Raw genomic sequence first — 13,518 nt, 5'->3', positions numbered from 1 at the left:
TACCGGCACGAATTAGATTGCACATATATATCATTCCTTGCATTATTTGATACCAAAAAGCTTTACTAGAGAACCCACGTTGAAGAACCGATGAACACAAGACATTATTTGACCCACCTCCGAAATAATTACATTGATAAGCTTTTCATAGCTTTCGCAACAGAAGGTATGTTGCTTCTTCTAGACTATATAGTCTAACCTATATATCTAACCTAAGGTGAGAATCATAAGCATGATTCACACGAATATAGAGAGCTATATTACAAGCACCAAAACCCAATGGAATCAAAGCCAAAAATATTCGGCCGCATCGGAAGATCAAAGCTTCCTCTATTTCCCACCTAAGCTTTCTTGTAATCATCTTCTAGTCACTAGATACTTGTCAACAAACATATATATAAAAATATATCTATGGCATAATAAATTAACCTTTTTTTTCCCCAGTCCCAATCTCAGACACACTATGATCTTCTCGTCTTACCTTCGTGAAGCCGAGCAGGTCGGGCAAGGCGGGTCCCGCTTATCCTCGAAGCTCGTCTGCTTGTCCAAACACTCGGCGTGAAATATGTGGCCACACGCCATGACAGCGACTTCAGAGAGGCCGAGCGAGGTCCGGCCCGAGTCGGGGACGTAAAACTTCCGTATCAGAAGCTTCCGACAAGTTCCACAAACCATCTTCACTACGCTCTCGTTCGGTATCGCGTCCATTTCCCAGAAGCTCGGGCTGATTCTCTCCGACTGGAAGAACGCCCTCTCCCGGTACTCTGATGCCAAAAAAAAAACGAGAAAACAGAAATTCAGTTTTTTTCTTTTTTGGAATAATTAAAACCCGGAATGGAATTCGTTAAAAAGAGTTGGAACCTCCGAGCTCGAAGCTACTTTGGGAAGCTAGCCTGAAGGGAAGTTTATCGTCGCGCATAATGGCTTTGCCACGAGATTGGCTTAACGATGGATTTGGGAGATTCGAAGCCGAGCCACGCCGCGAGTATTGATGGGAAAAGTGGTGACGAGACTTCTTCAAGAAAATCGACCGGCTAAGGCTTTGCTGGTGATTCGCTGCACTTGACGTTTGTTGGGCATTTAGTTCGCTTGGATCAATTGCAAGGAAGCGCTTCTGCAAAAGAATTAAAAATATATATATATATATATATATATATATATATATATATTCACTCCGATTTTCTTAGTTACGAGAGATCATTAGCGATTTCAATAACTGATGATTTATTGATTATTTCGTCACACAAGGTACCTCGTCAGATAGTAGTTCCATTCCCGAGGAGCACGGCACGGCATCTGCAATTTTCCGAGAAGACAAACATTACGGACATTCATAAAGTACACCATTGATACCGAACAAAAACCCGAAACAGGAACGCCTTTTAAGATTTAAGAAACAAAACTGCCTGATTAGATATTTTCTTTTGAGTCATTTTTTTCGTTGCAATATCTCAATCTCTTATGCCATTATGCTAACTAACAAACGATGAACTGAAGTGAGTTTCTGACACCACACAAGATCCCCTAAATTGAAATTTCGAGGTAAACAAAGCCTTTACTGATCAAAATGCAACAGAGAGTGGACATTAACACTAAGAAGAAGATGAAAAGGGAAAAACACATTTCCCATACGACAAGGAAACTGAAAAACGACACGAGAATCCTCGATATGATATTGGCTGAAGAACCAAAAATCACAGATATAATCAATGATCATCAACTTCATGATTCAAGAGAAAGCATGAAGTTGCAGTTCCAGAATAAATACAAACTACACACATCAAATTAATTGCTCGAAAGTACAAAAAATGACCAAAAATTAAAATTAAAAAAAAAATGTAAAAACAAGAAATTCTCATAAAGAACATAACTTTTTTTATCACAATCGGAAATTACGATCACTGATTGATCAACTGGACTCACTAAACTACACTTTCATTATTCATCAAGTGATACTTATCGTTATTTTTATATTTATATTCGTTTCTTTTACATACATTTTCCTAAGGAACCGAAAGGCCTGTTATACATCATCTGATACCCAACAAAAATCCAAACTTCTTTTGAGGCTCACAAATAAATAAAATAAAATAAATAGGCCTTGAAACGCACCAGAAGATGAATCGATCTGATTGTGATCAGAGGGTCGTTTTCTTTTTCCCATAACGAGAGAGAGAGAGAGAGAGAGATAGAGATCAGTGGCTTTGCGATCCCAGCGGGTAAGAGAACGTAAGAAAGAGAAAATGTACGGACGAGATTTCAGAGGAAAAGGAGAAGACTGAAGCGAGAAGGAAGAAGAAAGGAGGAAAAGAAACTCTCTAGTTTGTGATTTTTATTTTTACTTTTATGTGTTTTTTTTTAGCCTTTCGCTTAGGGTCCTTTGGGAGGGGTGAAAAAAATGAAAAGAAAAATAAAATGAGAGGTAATTAGTTTGGAACAAGGATTGAAATGTCTGTGGTCGATTTTGTGCCGATGGTCTCAAAATCGGAAATTGTATTGGTCGACGGGAATTGCAACAAAAAAAAATGTGGGAATATGAAAAAATTATGCCGACGAAAATTGCGGTGCCGACAGAAATTTCGATAAAACACGGAATGCCGACGGAAATAATATTGTATAATTTTAAATATAACAAATAAAATTCATACTTCATACACGTAACAACATTAGTTTCAAACACATACATAATAGGTTCAAATTTCAAATTCAAGTCTCCAACACATATAATATGGTCACACATCATAAAAAAAAACATAAACAAAAGGTCTAAAACACATAATAGGTTCAAAAACAAAGATAAGTTCAACAGACATACGATGTTCATAACAGATATAAAAAAATAAGTGCAATAATAGCTTGAGTGGCGGTGTGGTTGATTGTAACCTCTGGTTCGTGCTTAGAGATTACAATAGTCAACCCATGTCATGTAACACTCATAGTTAGATTGGTAGTTTAAGAGATAGTTGTTGTAGTTAGACTGGTTATCTCCAACAACACTGCATAGGACAGGATACTGAGGTAATGCTCCATGAAACGTCTCGATCGTATATCAAACAATTTGAGGTGAACCATCATCTACGGTGTCCATGGGGGTGGGGGTGGGAACATGGATAGGCAAAGGCACTGGATAGGGACATGGGTAAGGATACGCATACGAACCTTCACCCCAGGATTGAGATGACATATGGTCAAACGATATTGATCCAAATTGAGTCGCTATAGAGTCGACATCATAATCAGTAGAGGGCATGGACATGGTGGAACCCATTCCCATCTGTCTACCTTCAGTGTATTGCTTAGTCTCAAAGTCACAGAATTGGTCGGACCTGATAGACATATTAATTTGTATGAAGATCAATCGAATACATAAAACATATTAATGAACATATCACATTATAATAGTATCTTCCAATTGGATCGCGCACTCTGTGGTCCTCATCTTGCGTAGATTGTATCCTAATTCAATAATCCAAGGATCATAAGGAAGACCACCACCACCATGACCACCATGATCACCACCACCACTACAACTAGCAATGTCAACACCAACACCACCACTACCACCAGTATCACCACCATCAATGCCATCGTCGGATGAAGTTACACTTACCTCTTCATTCAATACTCGTTCGACATTGATACCTTCTGATCGAGCTTGTGAAGCCACTTGTGGCTCGGGTCGTTGCGATTCATCATCAGGGTGGGTAGGGCGAATCCATTCAAGAAGAATATATTTGTCCACATCGTCTCCCATTGCTTGCATTAAATTTTTCATATGTCCAATGGATCTCGCCTCTCATTGTTTTCGTACCCGTCTTTCCGGTTTGGAGCTGTAATTTTGTATTGTGGGTATAAAAGACGAGTTGTTCCTGTTGGTGATCATTGCACCTTAAATAACCAATTAAATGCGGATAATAATAATTACACTAACAAGAGCTAATTATTAACATTGTTATTAAACATGATCTAGATTACTTAATTAATTAAACATAAGAAACTTCATCAAGCAACCATATCAGATAAAAGACGAGTTTAAGAAAACTTACAGTTTTTGGCTCATGAACCGAAAGCTTTCACAATCCGTCTTCGTCTTTAACGTACAAGCCTCCACACGATCAGATCTGAAACTCCTCCTTCAAGGACTCGATGTGATGACACCAAAGTCTTCCGAAACGTAATCTTCGAGGAAGATAAGACAAAAGACTGAGCTTCGTTATATCTCACTACATCTGGAAACAGGGTGTTTCCTATATTTCTCTCTTATTTCTAAGAATGGAATTGAAGCAATTCCGAGGGGAGGGAGATGAAGCAAAAGTCGGCACACCCTAGGCATAGGAGGCCACAAACTAGGCATATCTAGGTCATTTGAAACTTATTGATTGACAAAATAATCAAAGTTTCAATTTTTCAGCAAAGTAGTCCAATTTACGTTTTCAAAATTTTTTTGACAATCAAGATTAAAAATTTTGACGATTATTATAAGCAATTTATCACTTTCAAAAAATTTAATATTGTGGTAAAAAAAAAATTTGAAACCAAAATACTGCACATTTGGACTATTTTACTAAATTAAGACAAATCTTAGTTATTTTGTAAATTCATAACTTTAAATTAGCTGTTTAACTACATCAGTCATCGTTAATTTCAATAAGGCAACTTGAACAGCCAATGATGAGTCCTTTGAAAACTTATTATTATCGTCCATTGGAATGTACAAGTATCATGTATTCATTGTCTTGACCAATTAATTTAATGAACATTATTATTCACTTGAATGCAAATTTTGCGATTTAAATGCATATTGATGCATGAATTGGAAACCTTCAGGTCAAACTTACCTTAGATGATTGCAGCCCCTCCATCCCCCTTCTGATGACTAGACTTAATTAATTCCGAGTAATTCCATCATATTTAATTTGATTCTGTTTCTTTTACAAAAGTTGGGTGTATAGAGAGAAAAAGGAAAAATAGCATTTCCTCGAAGAAAAAAATGACCACTAGTCTAAGACTAAGTTAACAAGTACGCGCACTTACTAATTTTCTTAACGTCTTAACTGAAAAAGTGCATCTGTCAACTTTGAGATCCTTTAAATAAATCTATTTAAAAAAAAAGATCTTTTAATTAATAAATAATATATAAAAAAGAGTTCTTAATTAATGACAAGGAACGGTTTATATCAAGCACCGCTTTTGTTTAGAAAAATAACACATATATATCTTATATTTTAGTGTAATATCGAATTTAATTTTTTATTTTAAAAAATATCGAGTTCATAAAATAACGAACTTATACATTGAAATAGATAACAGTGTCACAAATCTTCCTTTCATTGATATTAAATCTTATATAAGAAAAATCGAATCAAATCCAAATCAATTGCCTACCTTCTAAATTCTTAATTTTAAAATAAAATAGCCTTAAATTAAAATTAAATTATAAAATTCATATCTCCCAAGAGATGACTTCATTCTGTGTTCGAATTACAACTTTAAATCTGGGATTTTCTGTTCGAATCTGTGATTTTGATAACTATCAATTGTCGATTTTTATCCCTTTACCTCTTTTTACGTTTTTCATGATCAAAAGACTATTGTTTATTCTTTAGTTTTTAAATAAATTACATGTATGACACAATTGAATAAAGATAATTGATGTTTACATATAAATATTATAGTCAACGTCAATGAAAAATCAAAAAATTCCATAAAAAGAAAATTTGTGACACTACTGTCTATTTCAAAGTATAATTTCGTCATTTTAGTTAAAAAAGATGTATAAACTCGACATTTTTTAAAATCAAAAAATTAAACTCGACATTTTTTAAAATCAAAAAATTAAACTCGACATTTTATTAAAACACAAAATATATATGTCATTTTCCCTTTTGTTTATAACTAAATTGCAAAACCTAACACTGCGAACTACACACAAACTCAACCTGGTTTATTGGAGACGGAAATGCGGCTTCCGTCCTTCCTTCCGCGCGTGGCTCGGCTTATCGGCATAGCGGCTTCCGCTTATACGGAAATTCGGCTTCCGCGGAGCCGTTTACACGGAAAGTCGGCTTCCGCGGCTTCCGTGAGAGCCGTTGGTGGTATTTGACCGTTGGCTGCGTTTTAATCTCGGCCATTGATTTTATTACCGTTTTTTCATCAATGGTCTCAAAAAAATGGCCGTTATTTTACTGTTTATACACGGATTTCTTAATGTTTTTACACTTTCATCCTTTTCTCTATAAATATAACTCATTTCAATCCAATTTTTCACAACATCATCCATCAAATTCTCTCTACAATCTCATCAAGCTCTGTAATTTATATAATATAGTTTCTAAATTAAATTTTCTCAAGAAACGTTTATTTCCGTTGATGAATTTGATAATTTTGGTGTCAACTTAGAAAACATGAGGATATAATCATGTTTCTTGAATTTTTGTAATCCTTTCGTTTTATTTTTCTTTTTATGATATTTATTGTAACCACGGTTTTCCTCCGCCAAAAGTGAGTTCATTAATAAAATTTTCGTGATTCCGTCCACGTTTCTTACTTAAAACAAAAACATCTCGAAAATATAATCATATAGTTTGTATGTAAAGATAAAATTTAGTTTGCATATTAACCCTTTCTATTAAAAATGTCACATTTTAGTCCTTTTGATTTTACATTTTAATTGAAATCAAAACGGCTTATTGGCTTAACGGAATAATGGCTTCCAATAAGCCATTAAGCCGTCCTTATTGGCTTATTGGAAGGCCGAAATTTCCAATAAGCCAGGTTGAACACAAACCATTCATTCAGCTACCAAAAGAAATCAAACTAATAGTCAATAAATAAAAAATATAACAATTTCCAAAAAAAAAAAAAAAAAAGTTATGAAAATATTCACACACGAAAAATGAATTGAAAAAAAAGCTGATTCAGCTCTTGATTGAACTCATCAATTTATGACCGTCACAAACATTTTTTTATCATCATAATCAAAACCCTTGAGAAAGGGCAAAATTTTCCTGTGGCTGATTCAGGAGAGGCTATAGCGTGAAAAGTGAAAAGAACTTGCTACTACATTACTAAATATACCCTTTTTTTAATTGAATAAAAAGAAAAGAGGCGTAAAGGTCAGCTGAGAAAAATGCAGGCATAAATTTCTGGATTTGAGAATACAAACCCAAAAGATGAAACCATCTCTTGTTTGTTGCGATCAGAAGAACTTGAAGAGCAGACCGCCGTGGGTGGCGAAGAACGGAGCGAAAACGAGGGACTCGACGGCCATGAGCTTGATGAGAATGTTGAGGGACGGTCCAGATGTGTCCTTCAGAGGGTCTCCAATGGTGTCTCCGATCACCGCCGCTTTGTGTGGCTCCGACCCTTTCGGGCCCAGGGTTCTCGCGTGCTCCGAAGCTCCGGCCTAAAGTTGGCAAAGAGAGAGAAATGTACTTAGCAAAATTTCCAGTTTGGAAAATTCATTTACTTGGATATAATATGTGCAAATTACACTTTAGTGTCTTTTTTCGAACTTCATCTCTCAAACATTTCATTTTCTACTCCATAATTTGCTCTTTTGTACAATAATACTTTCTCTGTTTTTTTTTCATGTTTATAATAAGTGCAAAATTGTTTGAAAATTTTAGAAATGCAGTATCTACGAAATATTTGAAAATTCGAATCATTTTGTGATTTGCAACTTCAAATGAGATATTTGTGAAATTTCCCTATTAAATATTACGTCATTTGAAAAGAAATGTACAAATTGGAATATGAACATAATATTTGAATGGGTGTTTGCAAAATTCCAAGAGAATTAACATTTACTAAGGATAGAAACTAATGAAGTAAATGGAAACAGTAGTCCAATTTAAAACACAAAACACTAATTTATACTTCTTTTCAAAGCTAAAAAATAAAAAAAATTTACCTCAATGTACTTCTTGGCATTATCCCATGCACCACCAGTGTTTGAAGCAGAGATGGCAACCTGTTAAAACAAGCAGAAAAAAGAAAAGCCAAATTTAAAACCTGTTTCTTGCGAGTCAAGTAACAAATAATAGTAAGAATTTTTTTTTTTTTTAACCTGGACACCGGAGACGAGGGCTCCGGCGAGGACGCCGGAGAGGGTCTCGACGCCGAAGAGGACTCCGACGATGAGAGGTGTGAGCATGACAAGGGCACCGGGCGGGATCATCTCCTTGATGGAAGCGTCGGTGGAGATTTTGACGCAAGTCGCGTAGTCGGGTTTCGCCGTCCCTTCCATGAGCCCCGGGATTGTGTTGAACTGCCTTCGAACCTCTTCGACCATCTTCAGCGCGGCGCTTCCCACGCTCTTCATCGTCATGGCCGAGAACCAGTACGGGAGCATCGCTCCCACGATGAGCCCGATGAACACTTTGGGCGTCAGAACGTCGACGGTCGAGATCTCGGCGCGGCTCACGAAGGCACCGAAGAGGGCGAGCGAGACTAAGGCCGCGGAGCCGATAGCGAACCCTTTTCCGATGGCGGCGGTGGTGTTTCCGGCAGCGTCGAGGGCGTCGGTGCGCTCGCGGATCCTGTGGCTCATTCCGGCCATCTCGGCGATTCCTCCGGCGTTGTCGCTGATCGGGCCGTAAGCGTCGATGGCGAGGCCGGTGGCGATGGTGCTGAGCATTCCCAGGGCGGCCATGGCGATCCCGTACATGGCGGCGAAGCTGAAGCTGACGAAGATGCTCGCGGCGATCGCGAAGATCGGGATGATCACGGATTTGTATCCCAGAGCGAGGCCGAAAATGACGTTCGTCGCGGCTCCGGTACGGCACGAGTCCGCAACGTCTTGCACGGGGCTGCAAGTCAACGTAATTAGTTGTTTAGTTACACGGTGATTATAGAATTTGCTTTCTCTACTAGAAAACATAACATTTTGTAACAGAGTTTTAGGTTTCCCAATTACCCGATGATCAGTTCATCAAATGATAATTCAATAATCAGTTTACCTGTATGCATTGCTGGTGTAATATTCAGTCACGAAACCGATGATGAGGCCGGCCCACAAACCAACAGCGACGCACAAGAAAAGCTGCCTGAAAACAAAAGGACAAAAAAAAAAAAAAAAAAAAAACCCCAAATTGAGTTCCATTAGAACCGAATAACAGGTTACTACTTGTAAAACATGTCAAAAGTTTTCTAGGCCAAGGAAGGCTCACCAGTTGGCGACCACTTTCTGGGCTCCGAAGTTGAAGATGGTGAAGGAAGCGGGGAGGGCGAGCCAGCTGACGAGGGCGATTCCGACGGTCATCAGAGCGGTGGAAATGACAAGCTGCTTCTTCAGCGCCGGCTCGATCTCCTTCACGGCCTTGATTTCGAAGAAATCGGTGGCGAAGAGGGTCGTGAGCAAGCACACCAGAATTCCCACAGAGCTGACGATGAGAGGGTACATCATCGGAGTCAACTCGTGGTTGATTCCGAACGAGGAGATTGAGGCAACGACAAGCGCGGCACATGAAGCCTCAGCGTACGATCCGAAAAGATCCGATCCCATACCGGCTATGTCGCCCACATTGTCACCCACATTATCGGCAATCACCTGAAAACAAAGAAAGTTGCACACATCAACATTATAATATGTAGAGAATGTTTGGAACCCGAGAAATGCTAGGAGAAAATTTTGAAGAGTCATCCCATTTTTCTCTCTCGAAATAAAATTTGGTAGATTTCGCATCTTACTAAAGTAGGGATTCCGTTTTCTTATGCAAAGAAAATGCGAAGGCAAAATCTAAGAGAGCCTGCCCGTATTTCACACTTATGCTTTGTTTTTTCTTCCTTTAAGTTTTATTTTTAAAATTTATAAGACGCATCTCCACAAATATTTATATTTTCCCTCTCAAATTTTTAATGACTTCCAAACCAAGAAAAGATTTTAGATTTCCATTCAATTTCCCTTCGTGATATTCAGGTTAGAATCGAAAACGGAGCTTACAGCGGGGTTTCTTGGGTCATCCTCGGGAATGTTCCTCTCGACCTTGCCGACAAGATCGGCTCCGACATCAGCAGCCTTGGTGTAGATACCCCCACCGACTCTGCCGAAGAGAGCCATGGACGACCCCCCGAGACCGTACCCGGTGATGGCCTCAAAGAGACCCTCCCAGTCGTCACCGTAGTAGATCTTGAAGAGGTTGATGGTGATGAAGAGGACCAAGAGGCCATTGGCAGCGAGGAGGAACCCCATCACGGCCCCGGACCTGAACATAAATGTGGGTGTTTCAATCAGTTAACATTAACCGATCAATTAACTTCAACCGTTCGTTTTTAGTTAAAATATTTTATGGCTACCCAACCAAGAAATAATTGAAACTGACAATTGATTAGTTAGCCGTTCTAAATAAAATCACAGTTAACCGGTTAAACTTTTCAAAAAATTAGGAAAATAGCCAACTTAAACGTTTGATATTACTAAATAGCCAACGTTTGGTAAATCTTAAGTAAATAGCCACTTTCAGACGTAAATCTTAAATAAATAGCCAACGTTTGTTATATGAAAGTGACTATTTACCTAAGATTTAGGTCTGAAAGTGACTATTTACCTAAGATTTACTAAACGTTGACTATTTAGCAATGTCAAACGTTTAAATTGACTATTTTCCTCATGAACCCTAAACCCGTTTTAACCATCTAAAACAGGTAACCATTTTGCCCACCATCACCTGAAAGCGACGATGAAGGCCTTCCCGACACCTTTTCGGGCCTCGAGGGTCGTCCTGGCGTTGGCGTATGTGGCGATCTTCATCCCGAGGAAGCCCGAGATCACGGACGTGATAGCGCCGAGGACGAACGAGACGGTGCTGAAGAGTGCGTTGGCGAGGGCCGGCTTGCACATCTTCGTCTTGTCGTACGTGCACGCCTGGCTGCTCGTGCTGAACCCTTCCACCGAGCCAAGGAAGAGGAAGATCAGGATCGCGAAAGCCACCATGAAAACGCCCACGTACTGGTACATGGTGAAGAGGAACGACGTCGATCCTGAAATGTCCCGGGCGAAACGATGGTTAGTCGTTACATACTAAAGCACAAAGAAGCACGCTAAATTTGTTGTATATTAGATAACACATAAAATAGGATCTCTTTGTTTCTTCCGTAATAAATCACAAACAAGCACACTTAAGAATGTATATATGATAACACATAAACTTTATAAACTAAAGTTTGATCCTGCATTGTAGGGGAAAAAAATATAAACTAACTACATTTGTCTTTTTTATTGCGCAACGAAAAAGAGTATTTTTTCCTTCCACGCTAAATCACAAATAAGCACACTTAAATTTGTGCACAAGGTAACACATATACTATATAAACTAAAGTTCGATCCTGCATAGTAGGAAAAACAACAAAACAAAAAAGACCAAAACAAAACATGTAACTAAAGTTTGATCCTGCATTGTAGGAAACAAAAAAAAAATGTAAACTAACCATATTAGTCATTTTTTTATCTTTGCAATGACAGAATATTTTTTTTCTTCCACGCAAAATCACAAATACCCACACTTAAATTTGTACATTAGATGACACATAAACTATATATATGCTAAAGTTTGATCCTGCATTGTAGAGAACAAAACACAAAAAATACTTGTAAACTAACCATATTAGTTGAGAACCATACGGAACTTGGCACCCTATCTCTGACATTTTCAATTACTTTCCTTTAAACTCTGTTAGATCTTATTCATCTGTATTATCCCATAAATGAGGTTCTAAAACTTATGTTATGGACCTAAGCTGAAATTGTGTTATAGGCCGAATATCTTATAGACAAAATAGAATATGCCATGATGTCGATTATAGAGACCATTTAACACGGTTCTCTATTTTTTGAAAAATCACTTTATAACGGAATAATTGTCCGTTCTCCACTATGGTCCAACAACATTGACCATTATTAAAGCTTAACATTAAGGTCCTTAAGAAAACAACAAAGTTTTAGATCTGGCATCAGATTTATCAAGACGGTTCAAATCCGATTGGTCAGGGCTAATAAAAACATAATTTAATCCTCGAACTACCACGAAATGAAAGAACAAAAAACAATAACAATATGACCCAATTGAGTGTAATGCCAAAGAATTTATTATACAAAAAAAAAAATGAAGAACATAGAAAGTCTGTATTCACATCTCATCAAGGTATAGCGTCCAAATCCATCAATTACAATTAAGAAACAATGTCCAAAGATTTTATTAAAAATCTGCCAGCCCATGTGACCTATTATTTGGCTCAACATGATTATACCACAGCAGCATTTTAAAATTAGATCTAAATCCGGACCAAATTGAACATAAAATAAAAATAAAGTGAACAGACTTGACACGAGTACGAATGAGTACCAACGCGAATCAACGTTTATAACAAGGATTATCATCAATTTGTGGGGCCCATAATCCACCAAAAAAAAAAAAACAATCTCAGATCTAAAAATCAAACTTTAGAAAGAAGAAAAAAATCCTATTTAATTAATTTATTTATTTACATTTTGCTCATCACTTTCCATCGGTTCAATGTTCAACCATTTTTCCACTCTTACGTAACAGCACCAATAAAATAAATTATCACTATCACAAAAGTTCAAAAATAATTATCTTTAAAAAAAACACAATTGAACCATAAAAATAAACAAGCTCATGACTCGGTCAAAAAATTCACGTCTAAAAATAAGGCAAAGAAAGAAGACAAACAAAACGACGTCGCATCTGCAGAAATCTCGGAGAGAAAAGAGAAACCAAATTTCGATTCGTAAAAGGAATATAATAGAGGTAACAGAGTCAAGACTCAGGCGTATATAGATACAGCCAATATATATAGGTTTAGATACAGAGAAGCTCAGCGAACCTTCGGAAATGGCGTTTTGAATCTCGGCGCATTTGAGAACGACGTTGTGGTCGTTGAGGCCTTCTTCTTCCTCGATGAGGTAATCGGAGTTTCCATTTTTGCCGTTGTTATCGGCCGGAGAATCTCCCGCCGCCGACGGAGAGACCTTGACCTTCGCGACGATGAACCACTGGAAGAGAGAGAACACGATTCCGACCACCGCGCACAGCGGGATCAGAATCTCTGTACCTAGATCCGGCAGAATTGTCACCGCCATAGCCAAACCCTCACAGAGCTCACACGAAAAATAAAATAAAAATTAAAAGAAATGAACAAATAGAGTGTAGTTTTTCTATTGAGACGGTGTGAGAGAAGTGAAATGAGATGAGAGCTTTGAGAGGTGCTTTGTAGGGCTTATATATATATAGCTAGAGAGAGAGAGAGAGACTATTTTGTGTTTGTGGTGGGAAATAATTTTATAATCGGAAAAAGATTATATTACAAAATCAAAATAAATATGTTGTTTATTTAAATACTACACTACAGTAACTTTTTTTAAATTATGAAAATTGTGTCAAATGAAGAGAGATATTGTTCGTGAAAGCTAATTTATTTGATTGGTACAGAAAAATACTATTTAGTAGTTTTATTTTGAATATATATATTTAATCCTAATAAATCTCAGAAAAAGTGAGG

At 37.5% G+C, this 13,518-nt stretch overlaps 2 protein-coding genes across 2 annotated transcripts; both read right to left on the bottom strand.

Moving 5' to 3' along the window:
* LOC149397812 (uncharacterized) lies at positions 1 to 2,321 on the bottom strand. Its single transcript, XM_089615409.1, has 4 exons — positions 2,113 to 2,321; positions 1,253 to 1,296; positions 862 to 1,114; positions 1 to 764 (listed from the first exon to the last, which is right to left on the bottom strand). Exons 1-4 carry the CDS (start codon positions 2,162 to 2,164, stop codon positions 478 to 480), a joined length of 636 nt encoding a protein of 211 aa, XP_089471535.1. The 5' UTR covers positions 2,165 to 2,321; the 3' UTR covers positions 1 to 477.
* Positions 2,322 to 6,896: 4,575 nt separating this feature from the next.
* Positions 6,897 to 13,231, bottom strand: LOC149397811 (pyrophosphate-energized vacuolar membrane proton pump). Its single transcript, XM_089615827.1, has 8 exons — positions 12,844 to 13,231; positions 10,668 to 10,980; positions 9,944 to 10,205; positions 9,171 to 9,550; positions 8,961 to 9,047; positions 8,069 to 8,810; positions 7,913 to 7,972; positions 6,897 to 7,405 (listed from the first exon to the last, which is right to left on the bottom strand). Exons 1-8 carry the CDS (start codon positions 13,097 to 13,099, stop codon positions 7,199 to 7,201), a joined length of 2,307 nt encoding a protein of 768 aa, XP_089471953.1. The 5' UTR covers positions 13,100 to 13,231; the 3' UTR covers positions 6,897 to 7,198.
* Positions 13,232 to 13,518: the final 287 nt, after the last annotated feature.

This window comes from Urtica dioica, chromosome 5, assembly GCF_054948205.1.
Source record: "Urtica dioica subsp. dioica isolate 48M chromosome 5, U.dioica_male_clone48M_v1_H2, whole genome shotgun sequence".
NCBI lineage: Eukaryota > Viridiplantae > Streptophyta > Magnoliopsida > Rosales > Urticaceae > Urtica > Urtica dioica.
Note: the sequence above shows the minus strand (reverse complement) of the source record. Positions and strands in the feature narration are given on the sequence as shown.

What these genes read in the sequence shown, in the direction of transcription:
- LOC149397812 (XM_089615409.1), bottom strand. Translation starts at nt 2,164, where the DNA reads ATGGGAAAAAGAAAACGACCCTCTGATCACAATCAGATCGATTCATCT. An exon ending in TGGAACTACTATCTGACGAG is followed by an intron (nt 1,115 to 1,252) that starts GTACCTTGTGTG and finishes ATTCTTTTGCAG; the next exon opens with AAGCGCTTCCTTGCAATTGA. An exon ending in AAGTAGCTTCGAGCTCGGAG is followed by an intron (nt 765 to 861) that starts GTTCCAACTCTT and finishes TTTTGGCATCAG; the next exon opens with AGTACCGGGAGAGGGCGTTC.
- LOC149397811 (XM_089615827.1), bottom strand. Translation starts at nt 13,099, where the DNA reads ATGGCGGTGACAATTCTGCCGGATCTAGGTACAGAGATTCTGATCCCG. An exon ending in TCAAAACGCCATTTCCGAAG is followed by an intron (nt 10,981 to 12,843) that starts GTTCGCTGAGCT and finishes GGGACATTTCAG; the next exon opens with GATCGACGTCGTTCCTCTTC. An exon ending in TACACCAGCAATGCATACAG is followed by an intron (nt 8,811 to 8,960) that starts GTAAACTGATTA and finishes GTTGACTTGCAG; the next exon opens with CCCCGTGCAAGACGTTGCGG.